Source organism: Monodon monoceros, unplaced genomic scaffold (assembly GCF_005190385.1).
Source record: "Monodon monoceros isolate NGI ecotype Baffin Bay Population unplaced genomic scaffold, NGI_Narwhal_1 Super_Scaffold_10, whole genome shotgun sequence".
NCBI lineage: Eukaryota > Metazoa > Chordata > Mammalia > Artiodactyla > Monodontidae > Monodon > Monodon monoceros.
Window position 1 is genome coordinate 48,363,194 of NW_021703766.1, and position 22,722 is coordinate 48,385,915.

Sequence of the window (22,722 nt, forward strand, 5' to 3'; positions counted from 1 at the left end):
TTGATGCTATGGGAGCCTCCTTGTAGGCAACTGAGCAGACGCCCAGAGGCCCCAGAGCAGAAGAGCTCACAGTGGCCGAATAAAGGTGCTCAAATCCCATGGTTTATTGAATCAGATTAAAACAAACGTGAGAAGCAAGAGAGTTGGGGCGCAAGCAATCAAAGGGCCCCCTACCTGACCTCTGGTGTCCGTATGGCTCTCTTGTCCTTTCACTGTGGTGTGGTCTCCATGCCCAGAGTCGAGGGGGAGCCAGGAGGCTCTGCACCCAGAAGATGCCAGGGCCACATGGGGGCAAATGCGCTCGGCCACACCTGCAGCTGGAGGAAAATGTGCTTGGTGGCCATGGCTTTTACCTGCATGACATACGTGGGCACAGGACTCACCAAGCAGAGCGAGAGTCACCAGCGAGAAATACCTTAAGGATTCTCAGATACTTGGGGCTTACTCGATCTTTCTATCCTTCCCCTCTACGTTCAGCTCACTTTTTTAATCCAAGTATAGTTGATTTACAATGTTGTGTTAGTTTCTGCTGTACAGCAAAGTGATTCAGTTATACATATATATACATTCTGTTTCATATACTTTTCCACTATGGTTTATCACAGGATATTGAATAGAGTTCCCTCGGACCTTGTTGTTTATCCATTCTATATGTAATAGTTTGCGTCTGCTAATCCCAAACTCCCAATCCATCCCTCCCTCCCCAACTGAATATTCTTTTAAAAAAAAAATACAGCAGGGCTTCCCTGGTGGCGCAGTGGTTAAGAATCTGCCTGCCAATGCGGGGGACACAGGTTCGAACGATGGTCCGGGAAGATCCCACATGCCGCGGAGCAACTAAGCCCGTGCGCCACAACTACTGAGCCCGTGTGCTGCAACTACTGAAGCCCGTGTGCCCAGAGCCCGTGATCCGCAACAAGAGAAGCCACCACAATGAGAAGCCCGTGCACCGCAACGAAGAGTAGCCCCCCCCCACCCCTGCTCACTGCAACTAGAGAAAGCCCTCGTGTAGCAATGAAGACCCAATGCAGCCAAAAATAAATAAATAAAATTTAAAAAAATACAGCAGACACACATAAAAATCATAGGGTGGTTGGGAGAATTTGATAACTGTGGAAAGTGTTTGGTACAAAGCCTTGCACAGAGCATGTGTTCATTATTATTATTGTTATTATTATTATCATATCATCATTAATGGAAAATGGAGGGACAGAAAGAAAAGCAAGGAAGGGACCAGGTGGAGAGAGGTACCACTCTAAGGGCAGATATTGGTGAAGGGGGATTTGGGGAGCTGGAGAGGGAGTGAACAGATGGCTGGGGGAGGGGAGAAAGGGGACCCCAGGGAGGAAGGGGTGCTCCACCCAGCACCTGGTCCCCGAGTTAATGAAGGGAGGGTCCTGGCCTGCCTCCCAGTAGGGCATATATTTGCATAAGGTCCCTCATCTGCATGGTATCCCAGGCAATTTGCATACAGATGGTAGCCTGCACCCTCCTCAGTCTGACCCCTCCTCCCACCTTGGCCACGGGTCTGGTGGAAGGGGAGAGGGGGAGGAATGAACCACCAGGATCTGGGGCTCCAGGAAGTGAAGGCAAGTTTGGAGTGGACTCCCCTTGCTCTTCAGCTTTCTGTGGCTCCCTATTGCTTTCAGGACCTGCTAAGGTGTTGCCCCTCACACACCCACTGCTCCCTCTCTCACACCTTGTGCCTTTGTGACTTTACTATTCCTCCCACCTGGAACGTCCTTCCTCGTTTTCTCCAGCTGTAACAAGGCTTGCCTGTCCTTCAAAGCCAGGACATCTTGAAGAATTCTGACAAGTTTTCACTCCCTGTTCCTTGTCCTTGGAACTTTACTGGAATTTGTGGCACCTCTGGACTCGTGCAGATTTTATTAGTAAATATATGCTTCGTTGCAAGTGACAAAAAACTGAAGCCAGAAAGTTGTGTAAGTGAAAAGGGAAAATTATTCACTCATATAACCAGGAAGATCAAAGGCAAAGGCTGACTACCTTCAGGCATAGCTGGATCCAGGGGCTCAAATAGTCTCATCAGAAAACTGTCTTTTTCTTTTTTTTTATAAGGGAGGTTTATCCTTTTTTTTTTTTTTTTAATTTATTTTTGGCTGCATTGGGTCTTCATTGCTGCAAACAGAGGCTACTCTTCGTGGCGGTGCGCGGGCTTCTCATTGCCATGGCTTCTCTTGTTGCGGAGCACAGGATCTAGGCACGTGGGCTTCAGTAGCTGTGGCACACGGGCTTGGTTGCTCCACGGCATGTGGGATCTTCCCGGAACAGAGCTCAAACCCGTGTCCCCTGCATTGGTAGGTGGATTCTTAACCACTGCGCCCCCAGGGAAACCCAGAAAGCTGTCGTTTTCCATTTCTCAGCTCTGCTGTCCTCCATGCACGGACAGGGTCTTTTGCCTCTGGAGGCACCTATAGTACCAGACTTCTACCCTACAAGTTTAGCAACCCCCATCAAAAGAGGGTGTCCCTTTCCTATTAGTTCCAGCAGAAGTCTCAGGGCTAATTCTTATTGGTCAGGAATGGGCCCCACCCCCATCACTGAACCAATCCCTGTGGCCAGGGGATCGAATGCTCTGATTGGCCAGGACTGGCCAGGCTCACTCTGAACCATATGGGCTTAGTATGGAAGAGGTTACTGGGCAGGTAAAATACTTGGCATCAACTCCCCAGCTCCATCAGGAAGCCTTTGGCCCTGTGCCCCTACCTCCTGGTGGTTATGGCTCTTCAGTGAACTGTCACCTCTGAGACTCCTTGACACTGGAAATTAACTCCCCAGGTATGAGACCCACCCAGTCATTTGTCAACAAACACACAGGCAGTGCTCAACCTTATCCATGTGACCGGGGGCATGAAACTCTAGCCTACCACCCTCCTGGGCCTTCCCTCCTGGGCTCACCCCAGCTCACAAAGAATAGCCAGGAGACAGCTGAGCACGCTCCTTGACAGACCAGGAGAAGAATGGGTGCTAAGGGGGGCTTCCTGGAAGAAGTCTCCCTGGGGACTGGTTATTTTATTCAAGGGAGAAATGGGGGAAGGGAGAGAATTTTACAAAGCAACTTAGTAGCAAAGATGGCACTAACCCAAGAGATCCTGGCCTTAGTCTGGCCCCAGATGGGGAGAAGACAGAGAGTTCTAGAGAGAATTTATTATGTACCTACAGTAGTTCTCCCTTATTTGTGGAGGGTATGTTCCAAGACCCCCAGTGGAAACATAGATCGTACTGAACCCAACATATACAATGTTTTTTCCTATACATACATTCCTGTGACAAACTTTAATTTATAAATGAGGCACAGTAAGAGAATATCTGAATTGCCAGCATCTTTTTTTTTTTTGGCCACGCCCTGTGGCATGAGAAATCTTATTTCCCCCACCAGGGGGCGAACCCGTGCCCCCTGCAGTGGAAGCATGGAGTCTTAACCACTGGACCGCCAGGGAAGTCCCCAGCATTGCTATTCTTGTGCTTTGGGGCTATTATTAAGTAAAATAGGGTTACTTGGACATAAGCACCGTGATACCGCCGCAGTCGATCTGATAGATCTGATAACAGAGACGGCTACTAAGTGACTCACAGGCAGGTAGTGTATAAGTGAGGATATGCTGGACAAAGGGATGATTTACGTCTAGGGCTCGAGACTTCATCACGCTACTCAGAATGATTTAAAACCAATGAAGTGGGCTTCCCTGGTAGTGCAGTGGTTAAGAATCCGCCTGCCAGTGCAGGGGACACAGGTTTGAGCCCTGGTCCGGGAAGGTCCCACATGCCACGGAGCAACTAAGCCCGTGTGCCACAACTACTGGAAGCACCACAATGAAGAGTAGCCCCCGCTCGCCGCAACTAGAGAAGGCCTGCCTGCAGCAACAAAGACCCAACGCAGCCAAAAATAAATAAAAATAAAACTAAAAAAAAAAAAAAGATGAAGTTTTATTTCTGGAATTTTCCATTTGATATTTTCAGACTGTTGTTGACTGTGGGGTAACTGAAAACGCAGATAAGAGGGGACTACTGTATTTGTCCAGCTGGCCTCACACCAGGCTAGTGTCGAGTCTGAGAAACACATTATGGGGAGCTCCCAGTCTGCTACTTCCTTGCTGGGTAGCGTGGGGCAAATGATCACTCTGTGTTCTGTGTACTTTTCAGTGAAATGGGGATCATAAGTGTCCCCTTCACGGGATTCTTGTGCGGAATTAACTGACAAGTAGCAAACCCTTTGACTTTGGGTCCAGTCACTTCAGCTCTCTTTGTGCCTCAGTTTCCTCATCACACAGGGTGCTGTGGGGGTTATTTGAGATAATACTTGTAGCGCACTTGGATCAGTGCCTGGCACATAGTAAGTGCTAAATACATTTATTAATAGCATTTTTACCAAGACGTGAATGCCAGTCAGTAAGAGTCTCCGCCATGTAAGATCTTGCCCTTCTGAAGAGAAAAACTCAGGTGCGTGGCAGGTGGGAAGGGAGGACAAGTCTATGGGGGTCCTCTTGGTAGGGCAAGAAGCTCCCAAGCATCTGCCCCCAGCTGATCAGCTCCTTTTCAGAGGAACTGGAACGGAGGGATTTCAGGCCCTCGGTGGCATCCCCTCCCTCGGCCTCCTGTTTCCCGCCCTCGTCCCTACACGCTGGGCGGCCTCACCAGCTCCCCCGGGCAGTCCAAGGAATGTGAAGAGGTAGGTGGGGGTGGGGAGGAGCGGGAGCCGCCGGGGAGAGACAAAGGGGCCGAGTCAGAGCCAGAGACACAAAGACGCGAGGAGGCTGGGAAGATAGAAGTGGGACAAGGACACGGGGAGGGACCAGCGGAGTCTGGAGGCCCGATCATAGCCCAGCCCCGCAGGGCCAGCGGAGCGCCAGGGGTGGTCTGTGCTGCCCCCTGGCGGAAGGCTGCGGTAAGGAGACGGTGCGGACCAGATGCAGGAGAGGACTGGGGAATGCAGGGAGCGAGAGAGAGGTCAAGAGAGACGCAGAGAGAAACAAGAGATACCGAAAGAGACACAGAAACCCACAGAGAGACAGAGGGACAGAGAAAGACAGAGATAGAAACATACAGAGAGACACAGACGCAGAGAGAGACACAGATGCAGGGAGCGAGAGAGACAGAAACACAGACCGAGAACAAAGTCAAAGGGATGGAAAGAGACAAGGAACCAAGTGACACAGAAACAGTGATAGAAAAAGACACCAGGAAGAAAGAGACCAGAAACACTAAGAGACACGGAAACGTGAAGACTGAAAGACCCAGAGATAAACACAGGGACGGAAAAAGAGAGGCAAAGATAGACACAAAAACAGAGACACTAAAAGAGACAGAGAGAAATCTAAAAAGAAACGACTCCCAGAGTCGCAGGCAGAGATTGAAAAAGATGAAGATAGGCTGAGAGGCGTACAGACCGGAGAGACAGTGGCCCCGGGGCGAGAACTGGGGAAGTCTCGAGGCGGGGATGGGGGTGGGGTCTCAGCGTGGGGGCGGGGCTCCAGAGGGGCGAACCTATGAGAACCCACGTGCCTCACGCGGGTGTGACGAGACGGCCAGGACTAATACTGAAGGGGGCGGGGTTAGGACTTTGGGCGGGACCGAGGCCAGGGTCTACTTAGCTCCTGGGAAGGGGTGGGGCAGACTACCTGGAGAACGAATGGGAGAGGCCGTGTTGGAGGGCGGGGCTTCAAGGAGGCGGGACGTTCGGAAGCCCCTAAGCGTACCCCGTTAGACAGGGGGCGGGGCGCGAGGACAACCTCTGGCGTAAAGGGGCGTGGCTAGAACACTAAGGGGCGGGATTTGAACGCTAAGAGAAGGCAAAGATAGAATTCTGGGACGGGGGGCGGTGACCAAAGAAACCTGGGGGGGCGGACAGAGAATCCTGAGGAGCAGCGGGTGTAGGTAGAATCCTACGACAGGGAGGGAGAGGAATGCTGGGGGGCGGGGCGGGAGTGGAATCCCAGGAGGGGGCGGGGTCAGACCAGCATGAGGGGGCGTGGCCCGAGCCTAAGAGCGGCTCGGTGCCCGGGGGAAGAAGGGGGTGGGTCCTGTGACGTCAGCGAGTCCGAAGCCAGAAAGAAGCCGGGGGCCGGGGGCGCTGAGCCGGGAGAACCGGACCGCGAGAGCAGAGACGGGAGAGCAGAGCGCGGCGGGAGCCAGCCGGGAGCCGAAGCCACTCGGGCACCTGCGCGTCTGCCCAACCGATCGGCGCACGCAGAGTGGCCCGCAGGCCCCCGCCCGGGCCCAGTCCCTCCCCGGGCCCCCCATGGCCCGGGACGCAGCCCTCCCGCCGTCGAAATTGTCGCCGCTGAAGCTGCCTCTACTGCCATTGCTGCTGCTACTGCTCCGGGAAACCGGTGAGAGACCGCAGGCGCCTCCCCGCCGCGCGCGAACCCATCCCCTTCCCTACCCCCAGCAGGAGGGTGGCGATGATGAGGCGAGACCACCCCCCTCTCCTTCACCCAGAGTTGGGAGTCTGAGGCCCGGGGAGAATTGAGGGCAGGGAGCCAGATGCCGAGGTCCTCGAGAGGGGCGGGGAGCTCGGACTTTGGGTCCCTTAGAGGGCCAAGAGTGATAATTCGGGGGACCTGGGGAAGGGCCTGCGAGCTCCAACCCCGAGCCCGAGAGTGCTAAAGGCTCTGACTCCCGGGCCCCAGAAAAATTAGGGGCTGAGGGCTCTATCTCTTGGGTCCCAGGAAGAATGAAGGTTAGGGGCTCTGTCTACTGGGGCCCTGGTAGAATTGGGGGCAGGAAGGGCTCAAACTTGTGGGTTCCAGATTGTGAGCACGGGGCTCTGTCTCCTGGGTCCCAGACAGAATTGGGGGGAGGGGAGGGCAAAAGGCCCTGTCTCCTGGGCTCCAGATTTAATTGTGGGCATTGGAATGTCTCCTGAGATTCAGACATAAATGTGGGCAGAAACCCTGACTCTTGGGTTATAGATATAATTAAGGGCCGGAGGCCCTGTCTGGAAGCTGGAGGCTCGGTCGGCTGTGTCCCAGGTAGATTAAGGAGGCCGAGTCCCGCCGGCTGGGACACTTCCCTTTCCTTGAGAGCCGTCGGCGGGGCATCCCTGGGGAAGTTTTCCGGGTTTCACTTTCGCCGAGCCAGGGCAAGGCGGGGGCGGGCGCTCTCCTGGCTCCCGGTCCCGGACTCCCGGTTTCGGGACCTTATCTTTCCTCTAGTCGCGCCTTTGTCCTAGGAGCCGCAGCGGGAGGTGGACGCGAAGAGATGCCGCCCTAATCCGCTGTCTCTCCCTCTGCTCGGCCCACCCCCCGCCTCCCGTTTCCCCCACCTCCCCTAGGGGAGGGGTGCAGCCCCGGGAGAGGGAGGGGATGGGAGGAAGCAGGTGAAGGAGGCTCTGGCCCCGCCCCTTTTCAGGTGACCCGGCTGTTTATTCCCCGCTAGAAACTCAGGATACTGGAGTTTCCCAAAGGTTTGTCGGAAACTACGGAGGGAGCTTGCGGGACCCCTGGTCTTTTTTTCCCCAGCATGTGTCTGAATTGTCTCCCAGCTTTGACCCAGAACTGTGTACTGACTCTTCCATCGCCTGCCTCTCCCTCTGTGTCAGAGATAGGGAGATAAAGTCAGAAACTGCCACCTCTGTGAGAATGCTCAGAATCCACCCGTCCTTGGGCCAGACATTGACTTGGTGCGTGATCTCATGGAAGGCTCTTGATCACCCTGGGAGACAGGTCCAGTTCCTGTTCCCATTTTGCAGATGAGGAAACAGAGGCTTAGAAAGGGCAAGCCACTTTCCCAGGGTCCACAGCCAGTCTGCAGACTTCAGAGCCTTTCTTGCCTCTGCCCCGCCTGGTGGGCTTCAGAAAGTGCTTCTGAGCCTCCATTTCCTCCTTTGGAAAACTGAGATAATTCCTTCCCTGCGGGGCCATTGGAGGGATCTAGAGGTCCCGCTGGTGCCCGGGGGGGGGAGGGAGGAGGGGGGGGAGGGGGGGGGGGGAGGGGCGGGGAAGCTCTTAGCACCTGAGGAGGAGGTCTTCCCCTTTCCTGACCCTCCATCCTTGAGCCTTTTCTCTCTGCTCTCCCTCCCCTCCTTCCCTCACTTTCTCTGCCCGCTTCCTCTCTCCATTTCTCACCCTCTCCCTCTGCTCCTCTGGCTCTCTAATCTCTCTCCAAGCTCTTTCTCTCCTCCTTTCTTGCCCTCTCTCTCTCCTTTCCATCCATCTCTGTTTCCCTGTCCCTGGCTCCTCTGCTTTCCCCCTCCCTGGCCTCCACGGAATGAGGGTGCACCACCTGGGCTTCCTGCTGTGGCTGCCCTCCCCAGTCCTCCCAGCTTTCACTGCTCATCCATGTCAGCCAGGCAGCCCCACGGTAGCGGAGGGGGATGGGAGGACAGGGGACTGCCCGCCTGCTGTCTCTTCTTGTTAAGGAAGGGGGACTGGACAGGGGAGAAGTAAGGGTGGGTCTGCTCACATCCTAGGGGGAGGAGAGGGGAGAGAGGGATACAGGGAGATGCTGGAGATACAGGGATGGGGACAGAAGCCAATAGAGGGAGGGCATCAGAAACAAATGTAGGGATGGGGTCAGAGACACATACAGGAATGGAACCGAGAGATGGGGGAATGAAATGCAGCCACAGGGATGGAGCAGTGTGGGAGTGGGAGCGGGGGGGTAAGGGAGCTGGAAGGACATCTGGATAAAGGCAGGAACAGCATAAAGAGAGAGACAGACGTTTGGTGACAGGCGGGGGCCCAAAAGACCCCAGCCAGTCAGTGACGGCGATGCCATAACCCAAGGAGGTCGGGGCACAGGCGACCCTCAAGGCCAGAGTGTGTGGGGGCCACGGGGAGTGGTGGACACGGGAGGGACAGGGAGTTGGGCACTCTGGCCAGCTCCCCCGCCTCCACCAGGGATGCTGTTACATTTTTAATGTCCCGGTGATGCTGAGAAATGGAGCAGGAGGGGGAGGAGAAGAGGGGACCCAGTAAGATGGCCCAGCAAAGAGAAAGTGTGTCACAGGTGTGGAGAGACATGCAGAGATGGGGAGACCCAGGAGGCAGAGAGAGCTGAGGGTCAGAGACACCGAGAAACGGCGGCCCTGAGACATGGAGACCAGAAACCTGAAGAGATTAGGGACCCCAGGAATCGGTGCAGGGAGCCAGATTCCAGAGACTAGGAGACCCAGACCCAGAAAGACCCAGACCTCAGATGTTGGAGATACAGAAGAAAAAGAATATGAGAACAGCTAGGATTTTTTTGGCCTGGTGAAAGTGATCTGAAATTGATTGTGGTAATGGAGGCACAAATCTATGAATTTACTAAAAGCCATTGAGCTGGACACTTTATTTTTATTTATTTATTTATTCATTTTTGGCTGCCCTGGGTCTTCGTTGATGCATGCGGGCTTTCTCTAGTTGTGGTGAGCAGGGGCTACTCTTTGTTGAGGTGCACGGGCTTCTCATTGCGGTGGCTTCTCTTGTTGCGGAGCACAGGCTCTAGGCATACGGGCTTCAGTAGCTGTGGCACTCGGGCTCAGTGGTTGTGGCTTGTGGGCTCTAGAGCGCAGGCTCAGTAGTTGTGGTGCCTGGGCTTAGTTGCTCCGCGGCATGTGAGATCTTCCCGGACCAGGGCTCGAACCCGTGTCCTCAGCATTGGCAGGCAGATTCTTAACCACTGCGCCACCAGGGGAGTCCCAATCTGGTCACTTTAAAAGGGGGAATCGTATGGTATGGGAATTGTATCCCAATAAAGCAGTTAGAGAGAAAGACAGACAGACAGACACAGAGAGCAGAGACCAGGGACTCCTGGGAGACACAGCGAGGGGCAGACTCGGAACCCTAAGAATCAGAGACAGAGACACAAGAGATCGAAGAGACAGGACCTGCAGGAGGAGGAGGCCAGAGTCTCAGAGACAGAAATGTTTTGGTGTAAACTCTACGCTGGGCAGATCGGTGGGAGTGGGGTTCTGTCTGAGGGGCTTGACCAGGAAGAGATTCACCCCCAGAAGTATCAGACCCCACAGGGGAAACCTTCAGGGGGGTCAAGCCCCTGCAGAAAGGCAGGGAAATCTCAGACGAGGGAGGGAAGGGGTCCCCCGAGGTGAGTGATGACCACGATCAGAGAGGTGGGCTGGGGGAGGGAGGTGCCGAAATGCAGGCCCAGGCAGACAGCCCCATATCCTGGCTACCGCTGCGCACGCCCTCAGACCGGCTCCTGGATGTCTGCTGTGAGGGTGAGCACTGTGATTAATGCAGTCAATTAATTGGCAAGGTAGCTGAGGCAGCAGCTGAGGCCAGCGCTCCAAGCACGCCGGCCTTCAAGGACCTGCCGGGGTCTGCTGCACCCCATGGTGAGAGGGCAGGTCATGATGTGTTATTGGTCTGGAGGGCGTGAGACAAGCCTGGAGGAGCCAGCCAGGAAGGGACCCAGGAGTCTGGGCCCCCAGCCCCTTCCTCTCTGCCTTGATTTCCCTTCCCCAGATCTCAGGGTCTCAGGCTATAAGTCTCTGCACGCCCCCAGATGTTTCCCCTGGGCTCACACAACGCCCTGGGCAGCCCCGACTCTGCCACCATAGGAAGCCTGCATCCCACGGCCCAGGCAGAGGGAGCGTGTCTGGGGACCCAGCTGACACCTCATGAAGCTGTCAGCAGCCCGGCTGGCCAAGGGAAGCTGAGGGAGGGCGATGTTCCCATGGCCGCACTCTCCCCTGCTGTGGTGCTGGTCACGTCCTGGCCAAGGTCAGGGCACAATCACCTGCCCAGCAGCGTGCCGGACACTAGGGTCCGAACTCCAGGCCAGCTTTCCTCCTGGCATCATTTCTCCTGCTTCTGCCTGAAACGCAAAACATCTGGGCATCAGCCCACACTAACCCCGTCCCCCTCACCCCCACAGCCAGTCAGCTTCTGTGTCCCAACCATTCCAACTTCTGAATGTGTTTCCAATCTGGTTCATCCTCCATCCCCACAACCCTGACCCCTGAAGCCCGACCCACTCCATTCTGAGGGATTTTTCTAAAGCACAAACCAAACCCTGTCCCTCCACCTGCCTATAACTCTCTGTGGCTCCCCAGTACCCCCAAGAAAAAGCCCAAACTCTAACTCAGCCTCAGCCTGTATGATCTAGTGCACTGCTGATTCCCCGTCTTCACCTTTATCGAGCTCTTACAGTGTGCCAGGCACTGTTCTAGGCTCTGGGGATACAGCAGTGACCAAGACAGACGAAGATCCCTGCCCCCGGCACTGATGTTCTAGTGGGGAAGAGACAACAGCTGCTATGAGGAAATCGCAGCAGGGTCAATGGAGTTCCTGTTCTCATCATTAAGGTGGTCAGGGAACGCCCCAGAGCAAAGATCCGAAGGGAGGGAGGGAAAGGGAAGCGTTCCAGGATGAGAGAACAGCAAGTGCAGAGGCCCGGAGGTGGGACTTGCCTGGCGTGTCTGAGGAACAGCGAGGAGGATGGTGTGGCTGGAGCAGGGTGAACCAAGGGGAGAGGGTGAGAGATGAGGTCAGAAAGAGGATGAGCACAGGTCACGCAGGGCCTTGTGGGCCGCTGTAAAGACTTGAGCTTTTCTCTGAGTGAGGAGAGAGCCACAGCAGGGACCTGATCTGCTGTAGCTTCTCTGGCTGTGTGTGGGAACAGACTTCAGGGACAACGGCAACCCTCCCTGGGGGGATGACCCAGGGGAGAGATGCCACTGGCTTAGACCAGGATATAGGCAATGCAGGGATCAGACCTGGTCCGCTTTGCAGATATATTTTGAAGATGGAGCCGACAGGATTTCCTGATGGATTTGCATGGGTGGCGCGGAGTGGGGGGCGATGGTGAGAGAAAGAGAGGAGTCAGGGATGACTCCAAAGCTTCCATCCTGAACCTTTTACTGAGGTGGAAATACCTAATAAATGGGCCATTAACCCCACAGGGGCTGAACCATCCTATTCATTCATTCAGAATGAGACACTTAGAATAGGGATTGTAGAGCCATGGGATTTTTTTTTTTTTTTTTTTTTTGGCTGCACCGGGTCTTTGTTGCAGCATGTGGGATCTTAGTTTTGGGGCATGCATGCAGGATCTAGTTCCCCAACCAGGGATCGAACCCCAGCCCCCTGCACTGGGGCTGAGTCTTACCCACTGGACCACCAGGGAAGTCCAAATCATGGGATTTTAGAACCTCATTCATTCTGCAAATATTGAGCATCTACTAGAAGCAGGTCTCTGTTGTAGATACTGAGGGTGAGCAAAGCCAAGCAAAGAATTCCTGCTCTCAGAGAGCCAAGAAGGTCATGAAAATCTGCTGTGTGAGATGGAGAGAAAGTGAGGTGCAGGGTGAGGGAACGAGGGCCAGCTAGTTGGAGAGAGGAGGGCTGTGTGGCCATTGGGGGCAGAATACTGGTGATGAAAGAACTTGCTGAGAACCTTGCCCCACAAGAAGCTAAACGTGGGTTTTTTAAATTTAATTTTTACTTATTTATTTATTTTTGGCTGCGCCACTTGGCTTGCCAACCAGGGACTGAACCTGCGCGCTCCGCAGTGAAAGCACAGAGTCCTAGCCACTGGACTGCCAGGGAATTCCTAAAAGTGGGTGTTTTTTTTTTTAATCTTCTGAAGCAGCCAGGGCCACTCTAGATGCAGGAGGGCAGCCTCCCTCAGAAGAGCGGATTGAACCCAGGTCACAGCAGTGAAAGTGCCGAGTCCTAACCACTGGACCGCCAGAGAACTCCCCAGAAGAAGAGAGGTATCTTGCAGCCACAATGACTTCCTTAGGACAGGAAATCTGAGTCCCAGAAGGGACCCAGCAACCCAAAGAGGGGTGTGGGGCTCTGTGGGCTATAGCTTGGCTTCCCTTGGCAAGGGTCTCCTCCTCCAGGAAGCTCTCCTGCCCCTCCCCTCGGCTGGGTCAGGCCCCTGCTCTAGGTTCTCCCCCTCACCCCTAGCCCCACCCCTTCAGTTTTTCCAGCGAAGTGCTTGGTGATCACTGTCTGTACAATGTCTGTCTCCCCTTCTGAATGTAAGCTCCTAGAGGACAAGCAAGTGATTTGTCCTGACACATCTGTGGTACCTGCCCCCAGAACAGAGTTTGATGTTTATTCAACAGGTTTTTTTTTCTTAACAGTATTGATTGAGCACCTACTATAACCAGGCCCTGGTGCAGGCTCTGGGGATACAGTAGGAAACAAGACAGGCAAATCCCTGTCCTCAGGGGCTGACCCTCTAGCACCCAGGGCCTGCGGGTTGAGTCGCTGTTTTTTGCCCACTGGTTGGCATAGTCTGGGAAAGAATAACTGGTGGGAAGGTTCCTACCATTCATGCCCTCGAAGTTCTAAATCTTCACTTTAGGGACTTCCCTGGTGGTGCAGTGGTTAAGAATCCGCCTGCCAATGCAGGGGACACAGGTTCGAGCCCTGGTCCGGGAAGATCCCACATGCCGCGGAGCAACTAAGTCCGTGCGCCACAACTACTGAGCCCATGTGCTGCAACTACTGAAGCCCGCGCGCCTAGAGCCAGTGCTCCGCAACAAGAGAAGCCACCGCAATGAGAAGCCCATGCACCGCAACAAAGAGTAGCCTCCTCTCGCCACAACTAGAGAAAGCCCGTGCGCAGCAACAAAGACCCAATGCAGCCAAAAATAAATATAAAATAAGTTTAATAAATAAATAAATAAATAAATAAAATAAATCTTCACTTTAGCCAAGTCCTTCTCCAAGTGAAGAACGCTTAATGGCTCCCACTTACCTCAAGAAGAAAACTTAAGCCCTTGGCCCTGCCCTACTTTGCTTCTGCAGCTCACACTGGCCTGGGTTTTTCCCTGACCGAGTGCCCTTCCCTCCTCACCCAGCTAGAAAGGGGCATAGCCTTTGGGAACCCTTGTCCCATACTCAGTGCCTTTGGGGGCCATGTGGGTTCCTGGCACCTTGAGGGAAGGGGGTGGCCCTTCCTCAGCTCCGCCTAACTGTTGTCACCAGAGCCTCATATCCTGATTTTTGTCTGGATTCGACCTTTAATCTCCAGACCCTTCTGTGGTACTAATTCACTTCTGGAACAATGTTATGTGGGCCAAAAGTGACTATGTGGGAGAGCCGGATTTGGCCTGCAGCGGATGGCTGGCCGCCTCTGCTTGACTCCCCTGCCCTGCCAGCCCTGTGAGGATCTTACAGGAGAAAATCATTGTAACGGGATTGTCACAAGGGACCCTGCAGGGCTGCTTAAACATCCCCATTTCACAGATGGAGGAAATTAGGCTCGAGACAAGGTCCCCACCTGGAAAGGGACAGAGCCAGCAGGAAGCCCCCAGCCAGCTGCTCCGGGGGCCCACACATGACACTCTGCAGTTTGGTCCCGCCGCAGAGGAGGAGCCCATCTTCCAAGGTGGCACCCTTGGGTTTGAGTTGCAAGATATACGTGGGGCTTCCACGAGATGATGTCTGTGTCACACAATGGCCTTCACTGATGACTTGTTTTGAGAAGTGCCTGGGACGGGTCCTGCCCAAGGGGCGGCCTTCTGCTGGGGACTCTCTCACTAGGGTCCCCTGTTAATTTTCCCTGGATTCCTGTGTGAGGCCAGCGGCGGCACACGCTCCTCCCCTCACATCTGGAGACAGCTGGGCATGGGCCTTGCCTTGAGGCTGGGTGTCGAGGGCTACTTGTAATTACACTTACCTGGCTATGTTTATTTACCAAGCACTGATCTTGTGTTTCCCGCGACCCTATGTGCCAAGCACTCTACAAACATCCTTTAATCCTTAAACGGCAATCCCTAGGAGATGGGCACCATTATTACCCTCCTTTTACAGCCGAGGAAACTGAGGCACAGAGAGGTTAAATGACTTGCCCAATGTCACACAGTCAGTAAGTTGCCGAGCCAGGATTCAAACCCAGGCACTCTGCCCTCAGTCACCATGCTGTACTGCCTTACACAGCAGAGAAACATTCATCTTTATTCTGGTTTTTATTTTTTTTATTATTTATTTTATTTATTTTTGGCTGCGCTGGGTCTTCGTTGCTGTGTGCGGGCTTTTTCTAGTTGCTGTGCATGGGCTTCTCATTGCGTTGGCTTCTCTTATGGCGGAGCACGGGCTCCAGGTGCACGGGCTTCAGTAGTTGTGGCTCACGGGCTCCAGAGCGCAGGTTGAGCAGTTGTGGCGCACAGGCTTAGTTGCTCCGTGGCATGTGGGATCTTCCCGGACCAGGGCTCGAACCCATGTCCCCTGCGTTGGCAGGCGGATTCCCAACCACTGCACCACCAAGGAAGCCCCCGATTTTTTTTTTTTTTTTTTTTTTTTTGGTCACGCCACGCGGCATGCGGGATCTTAGTTCCCTGACCAGGAATCGAACCCGTATCCACTGCAGTGGAGGCGCAGAGTCTTAACCACTGGACCACCAGGGAAGTCCCCTTTATTCCAGTTTTTATTAACAATCAGAAAACAAAAGGTAAGCTGAGAAGTAAAAGCCATACATTCAGACAAAAACTGGTACGCAAACGCTCACAGCAGCTTTATTCATAATTGCCAAAAGGTGAAAACAACTCAAATGTCCATTAACTGATGAATGGATAAACACAATGTGGTCAATCCATACAATGGAATATTACTGAGCCATAAAAAGGAACAAGGCACTGACCCATGTTACAGCGTGGGTACACCTTGAAGACATTATGCCAAGTGAAAGAAACCAGACACAAAAGGCCACATGTTGTATGATTTGATTTATGCAAAATGTCCAGAAGAAGAGAATCTACAGAGACAGAAAATAGACTAGTGATTGCTAGGGGGTGGGAGGAGGGGAAATGGGAGGGACTGTTTAATGGGTACAGGGATTTCTTTGGGGGATTATAAAAATGTCCTAAACTTGATTATGGCGATGGTTGCACAACTCTTGTGAATATATGAAAAGCCATTGAATCGTACTTTATTTATTTATTAGTCTAACTTTAAAAAATAGATACATAAGATATAGACATTTATTTACATACTTACTTACTTATTTTGGTTGCGCCAGGTCTTAGCTGCGGCACGTGGACTTCTTAGTTGCGGCATGCGTGCGGGATCTAGTTCCCTGACCAGGGATCAAACCCAGGCCCCCTGCATTAGGAGCACGGAGTCTTACCCACTGGACCACCAGGGAAGTCCCTGAATTGTACATTTTTAATGGGTGAGTGGGAATTATATCTCAGCAAGGCTGTTTTCAAAAAAATAGGCACAGCAACTACTGAGCCCGCGTGCTGCAACTACTGAAGCCCGCGCACCTAGAGCCCGTGCTCTGCAACAAGAGAAGCCACAGCAATGAGAAGCCCGCATGCAGCAGTGAAGACCCAATGCAGCCAAAAAATAAATAAAAATTAAAAAAAAAAAAAAAGGCACAGAGGGCTGTAGGTTTTATAGAAAGGTGAGAGAAATTATTATTCCTATGTAGGAAAAAAAATGAAATCTATCCTCACACTTTGAATTTTTTTTTAACTTCTTTCGGGATAGATTCAGGTTTTTGTTATTTTGGGAGGATTCTTTTTTCCCTCCAAACATTTGATAATGAAAAGTTTGAAACACACATGTGTAAGTTGGAAGAATGACCCAGCAGCCTCCCTCATCCTCTGCCCCTAGACTTGACAAAGGGTCACATTTTGCCACGTTTGACTCTGTCACTTTATCGTTTTTGTTGTTGTTTTTGATGAACCATTTGAGAGTACCTTACAGATATGACATTTCCACCCCTTATCATCTCCTTCTCCTTCTCCTTCTCCTTCTTCTTCTCCGCGCAGCTTGTGGGATCTTAGTTCCCCGACTAGGGACTGAACCCAGGCCCTCGGCAGTGAGATCACAGAGTCCTAACCACTGGACCGCCAGGGAAGTCCCATCCGCCATTTATCTTCTAAGAAAAAGGAATACTACATAAAATAGATAACCAGCAAGGACCTATTGTATAGCACAGGGAACTATACTCAATATTTTGTAAAACCTATAAAGGAAAAGAATCTGAAAAAGAATATACAATACACATATATGTATTGAGATATATATACATAAACTGAATCACTGTGCTGTACACCTGAAACTAACACATTGTAAATCAACTATACTTCAATAAAATAAAAATAAAATAGGGAATTCCCCGGCGGTCCAGTGGTTAGGACTCCAGGCTTTCACTGCCATGGCCTGGGTTCAACCCCTGGTGGGGGAAATAAGATACTGCAAGCTATGCGGCGCGGCATAAAATTAAATTAAATTAAAAAAAATTTTTTTAATTTTAAAGGAATACTACATAATCACAATTTAATCATCACACCTAAGATCATGAATGGTAATTCCATAATCATATGTCATCTAGCCTGGACACAAATGTCCCTAGTTTTCCTCAAACTGTCTTTCTGGCTGGCCTTTTGGGAATTGGGATTTCATAAAGATTCCTGCATTGCATTGCGGGTCTGCATTTCAGAGGGCGGCCCCTCAGTGATGGCCCGGCCTGGCCCGGAGGTGTCTGGGTCCTTCACTGACCCGACCTCTCTCTCTCCTCTCTCCGCAGGAGCCCAGGATGTGCGAGTTCGGGCCGCAGCCGAGGTGCGGGGCCACCTGGGGGACACCGTAGAGTTGCCGTGCCACCTGCTGCCCCCAGCGCCTGAAATCCGAGTGTCACAGGTCACGTGGCTGCGCTTGGACGCGCCTGAGGGTAACCAGAACGTGGCCATCTTCCACCCCCAGTATGGTCCCAGCTTCCCCAGCCCGAAGCCTGGCAAGGAGCGGCTGTCCTTCGTCAATGCCGGGCAGAGCACCGGGGCCGGGCAAGGCACAGAGCTGGAGGTGCGGGACGCCACACTGGCCCTCCGGGGGCTGACGGTGGAGGACGAGGGCAACTACACCTGCGAGTTTGCCACCTTCCCCCGGGGCACCAGTCGGGGAGTGACCTGGCTCAGAGTCATAGGTGAGCAGGGTGGGGGGCAGGGCTGCAACGAAGTGGGAGGGTCGGGGATGCAATGCACGAGAGCCCCTCAGCGGTCTGTTTCTCCTCTTTAGCTGTGATATCGACCTTGTCCGTGATCTTCAGCCAATGGGCAACTATTCATTAAGCACCTACTGTTTGCCACACGCTGTTCTGCAAGTTGGAGAGACAGCCGGCAACAAGTGTTCAGCAAATTGAGTACCTACTCTGTGCCAGGCACTATGCTAGGCTCTAGGGATAAAGCAGTGAGGAAGACAGCACTCCCTGCCCTCCTGGAGCTTATACTCCAAACAAAGGAGTAGATAACATACATAAGAAAAATAAGAGTGAGTCAGGTGGTTATAGGTGCTTCAGAAGTTGGAGGGGAGCAGGTTACAATTGTAAGCGAGGGTGGTCTGGTGCTAACCCAAACTAGGAGGTGAGGGAGCCCTGCAGGTCTAGGGAAGAGAGTTTCAGGCAGTGGGAGTAGCAAGTGCAAAGGCCCTGAGGCAGGGCACACCTGGAATGTCTGAGGAAGAGCAAGGAAGTCAGTGTGGCTGGAGATGCATGAATGGAGGAAAGTAGAAGGAGGCAAGGTCAAGGAAGTGATGGGGGAGCACAGATCACAGCCTCACGGACCACGGGAAGATTTTGGCTTTTGCCTTGAGAGAACAAGAGCTACAGGAAATTCTGAACAGAAGAGGGATGTGATCTGGCTTGGGTTTTCACAGGCTCCTTCTGGCTATGTGGTTGGTGAGGGTGGAGGCTGGGAGACCACTAAGGAGGTGACGGCATATGTCCAGGTGGGAGGTGATGGCATCTAGACCAAGATGGAGGCAGTGGGGGTGATGAGAAGAGATTGGATTATGGAAATATTTTAGAGGTAACGCCAGAGAACAATCCATTTGGCAAACAGAGGAAACACCGGGATGTTGCAATACTCAGAGTGAGGCCCCAGTGGACTCATTTAGATAGAATGGTCAGCAAAAGCGTCTTCGTCGAGTCCCAAAGTGTAAGCTGAAGCCACCCTCAGGGACGCGTCCACGGGCAGAGGAATGAATGCACAAGCAGAGGGAACAGCCTATGCGCATGCTGGGACATGAGAGCCAGCTTGGCATGTTCTAGAAAGGAGGCTGGTGGGGTTGGTGGCAAGGGCTTGAGTGACCCTCAGCAAGGCAAGAAAACCGACAGGGTCGTGAAGATTGCATGGGCCTCCCAGGTGGCTCGACTTCATCTGAATTTTTTTTTTTTTTTTTGCTACACCGCTCAGCTTCCAGGATCTTAGTTCCCCGACCAGGGATTGAACCCCTACCTTCGGCAGTGAAAGCTTGGAGTCCCAACCACTGGACCACCAGGGAATCCCCTTTATCTGAAATATTATTTGGAGCCATCAGAGGGTTTCAAATCATAAGAGCACCCTGACCAGCCTCTTGAAATTGCTTGAAAAAATGACTGGCTGCTGTGTGTGGGCCCATCAGAAGGGTAGACAAAGGTAGAGGGAAGCAAGGAGACCAGGTGAGAGGAGGCATTGGCTTGGAAGGGGGAAGAAGCAGGAGGGGAGGGGAGGGGAATAAAAAGAGAAGTGGAAATAATCACACTTTGAAGAGATAGAAGGTGCTTGTCCGTGAATTAAGGGAGGAGGAGAATCAAGAACTCCCAGCCCTCTGGTCCAGCAGGAAGGTGACCCGCACAGCCACTTAGCGAAATGGGGAAGACCTAAGGAAGGCGTCTTTTTGAAGATGCTATTTCTTGCTAAATCTAGGCAATCCCCTGGGATCCCATCGTCCCCCGGCAACTCCACAGAAGCCACGTCACTCTGGACACTTAAGTCCCCCCCTCTCAGCCCCAGGGAGTTGGGGAAGTGTACCCTGTACTGTCCCTCAGTACACACTTCCCTTCCCAAGGAGCCCCAAAACCACAGTTGTTTCACAAAAAGCACAGCTGTTCTCCCCGCTCATCCCTCACAAAGGTCTCTCTTCTGCAATCATTTGTTCTATTCAAGAGATACATAGAGAGCGCCTACCACGCGCCAGGTGCCTACAAAAGTACAGAACAGCGAAGCCTCCGCTTTCTTGGGGACTCAGATGTCAGGGAAGTTTCCTTGAGGAAGCGAGGCTGGGATCTGGAGGAGGAGGAAGAACGAGACAAGGAGAAGGGAGGCCAGAGCACTCCAGGCAGTGCAAGTCGCTAAGACCCTGCAGTGGGTGGGAGCAGGGATGGGGTGGGTGTGCCTGGAGCTGTCATAGGACTGATGGGAGGGTGATCAGGGAGGATGTGAGCAGGCCCGTCAGACTTTGGCGGTCAGGAGAGAATGCAGGAAGGATAGGAAAGGAGAGGAAGGCAGTACCACGTTGAGAAGCTCAGGACGTATCCAGGTGGAGAGATCCAGGAGGCAGCTAGAGATGCTTCCTGGATCTCTCCACCTGGTGGAGAACTCAGGTGTCAGAACTCAGGTGTCTGGTTATGGGCACACATTAGCAACTGTGGGTTGTCATTATTATTCCTCATGGAGGTTTACCCTGCCTAATATTTTTCCATGTTTTCCAGGAGGATGAGTGAAAAGGGCAAAAAATGTCCAGCTTTGGGAAGCTCCACTGCCTTTATCCCACTTCTGGCACCACAATCTAATGGTGATTAAAGGAAAAGAAGTTGGAGGGCTTTTCAGCTGGACCTTTGAACCTCGTTATTCTGCTTTGGCTTTCCTTTTAAAATCTCGGCCTCTTCCAGACTTGTGGACATTGTCTGTTTTTCTAGCAGAACAGAACAGAAAATATAATGGCGAATACTTAGATAGCACAGTGGGTGTCAAGTACCGTCCAAAGTGCTTTACATATCAATTTATTTAATCTGTACAACAATCCTATGTGGTGGGTACTATGATTATCCCCACTTTACAAAAGAGGAAGCTGAGGTACAGAGTTGGGAAATGACTTGCCCAAAGCCATGCAGCAGCAAAGCAGCAAAGCTGGGAATTGAACCCAGGCAGTTGGGGCTTAACTGCTCAGCTCCACTGCTGCTGAGGTGTTTGTTGAATGACTCTAGGTGTGGAGTGACCCACGCTGCCCTCTGTTCCTCTCCCCAGCCCAGCCCCAGAACCACGCCGAAACACAAGAAGTCACACTCAGTCTGGATCCTGTACCCGTGGCCCGCTGTGTCTCCACGGGCGGCCGGCCACCTGCCCGAGTCTCCTGGCTCTCACCCTTGGATGGGGAGGCCAGAGAGAGCCAGGTGTCAGGACCCCTGCCTGGTACAGTCACCGTCACCAGCCGCTTCACCTTGGTACCCTTGGGCCAAGCAGATGGTGTCAAGGTCACCTGCAAAGTGGAGCACGAGAGCTTCGAGGAGCCAGTTCTGCTGCCTGTGACCCTCTCTGTGCGCTGTGAGTACATCAGGATATGACCACACCCCCAATACAGTCTACACCGGCTTCTCTGGGGCACCACATACATCATCCCTGAGTGTTGTCTACATTGGCATTCTGGGTCAAATTCTGCACTGCCTTCCTGCCCATTGTCTACACTGGCTCCCCGGGACAACACCTGCACACTGCCCCCTCCTTGTCTATACTGGCTTCACGAGGCTCTCACCTTGCTGCCACAGTCAATGGTAAATCAGAATGGGTTTGCAAGGCTCGGTATTACACATTTCTTCCCAATTCCACATCCAGTGAAGTCTTACCGGTAGCTTCAATCAGCTGTGTGGGGTAGTTACACCAAGGAAATTGGCAAACACCTCAAATCAGGGCTATTCTATTTTTTTTTTCCCCTCCCTTTTCAGAGAGCCAGTTTACCAGCACACGACTGCACCCAGCAATCTTCTGGCTCTCGTGGACCCCAGTTGACACTGCTCCCTCACTGTCTATATCCACTACTCTGTCTACACTGCCCAACCCAATATTGTCTACATACACGCCCCCATTCATACTGTCTAAATTGGTTCCCTGGACACTGTCTATACTGACTCTCCTGGGGCCTCTACACCTGCTTCTGCCCCCCAGTGTAATCGCACTGGCCCCTCTGGACCCTGTCAACAAAATATGCGTTTTGTTGTTGTTGTTTTTTGGCCACTCTGTGGATTAAACCCGGGACCACGGCAGTGAAAGAGCCGTGTCCTAACCACTGGACCGCCAAGGAATTCCCCGCTGTCCGCTGTCGATATCAACCCCTTCTGACACGTTCTGTGCTAGCTCTTCCCCAAACTGGTTACACCAACACTGCCTAATATCAGCCAGAGAGGCTCCCCCGGCACTCTTCCCACAGACCCTGCGAAACAGTTACTTTAGCAGCTTTTCCAGCCACTGTCCAATCATACCCCATAGCCCAACTCAGCATTTTCTATACTAGTTCCCCAGACAATGCCTTCAGTTAACTAACTCCCTTACCTACCCTGGGCATGTCAGAAATGACACACATTATCTAGAGTGGCTGCCCCGGGCGCTGCCTGCAACGAACAGTAACTTCCTCAAAATGACCCACTTCCTCAAAATGACCCTCAGCCGTGTCCCTGGACAGTGTCTATGCAGCCCGGATTGATTTGCCCCAGGCATTTTCCATGGGTCCACGTCCTGCCAGCCCATTTCTTTAGGATTCTTATCTATCTGCTCACCTATCACCCCCTTTGGGATTCTCCCTGTCACTGAGCCAGTCCCCCCATTTCCTCCAGACCCCCCTGAGGTCTCCATATCGGGCTATGATGACAACTGGTATGTCGGCCGTAGTGAGGCCTCCCTGAACTGTGACGTCCGCAGCAAACCAGAGCCCACAGGCTACGACTGGAGCACGTGAGTCCTGTTTGGACCCAGACTCCTGGGTCTGAGGGGGGAGGGGCCGGGGGTCTGGATCCTGGGGCTGAGGGAGGAGGGGCCGGGGG

General features: G+C 52.8%; 1 protein-coding gene across 2 annotated transcripts in view; it reads left to right on the forward strand.

Moving 5' to 3' along the window:
* The first annotated feature begins 6,058 nt into the window (after positions 1–6,058).
* The window catches only part of NECTIN2 (nectin cell adhesion molecule 2), a 28,755-nt gene continuing 12,091 nt past the window's right edge, over positions 6,059–22,722 (forward strand). For both annotated transcript variants that reach the window (XM_029210142.1, XM_029210152.1), the window contains exons 1-4: positions 6,059–6,350; positions 17,461–17,856; positions 20,936–21,232; positions 22,516–22,633. In XM_029210142.1, coding sequence (XP_029065975.1) covers positions 6,260–6,350; positions 17,461–17,856; positions 20,936–21,232; positions 22,516–22,633 — 902 coding nt within the window. In that variant the 5' untranslated portion in view covers positions 6,059–6,259. The remainder of the gene's footprint in view (positions 6,351–17,460; positions 17,857–20,935; positions 21,233–22,515; positions 22,634–22,722) is intronic.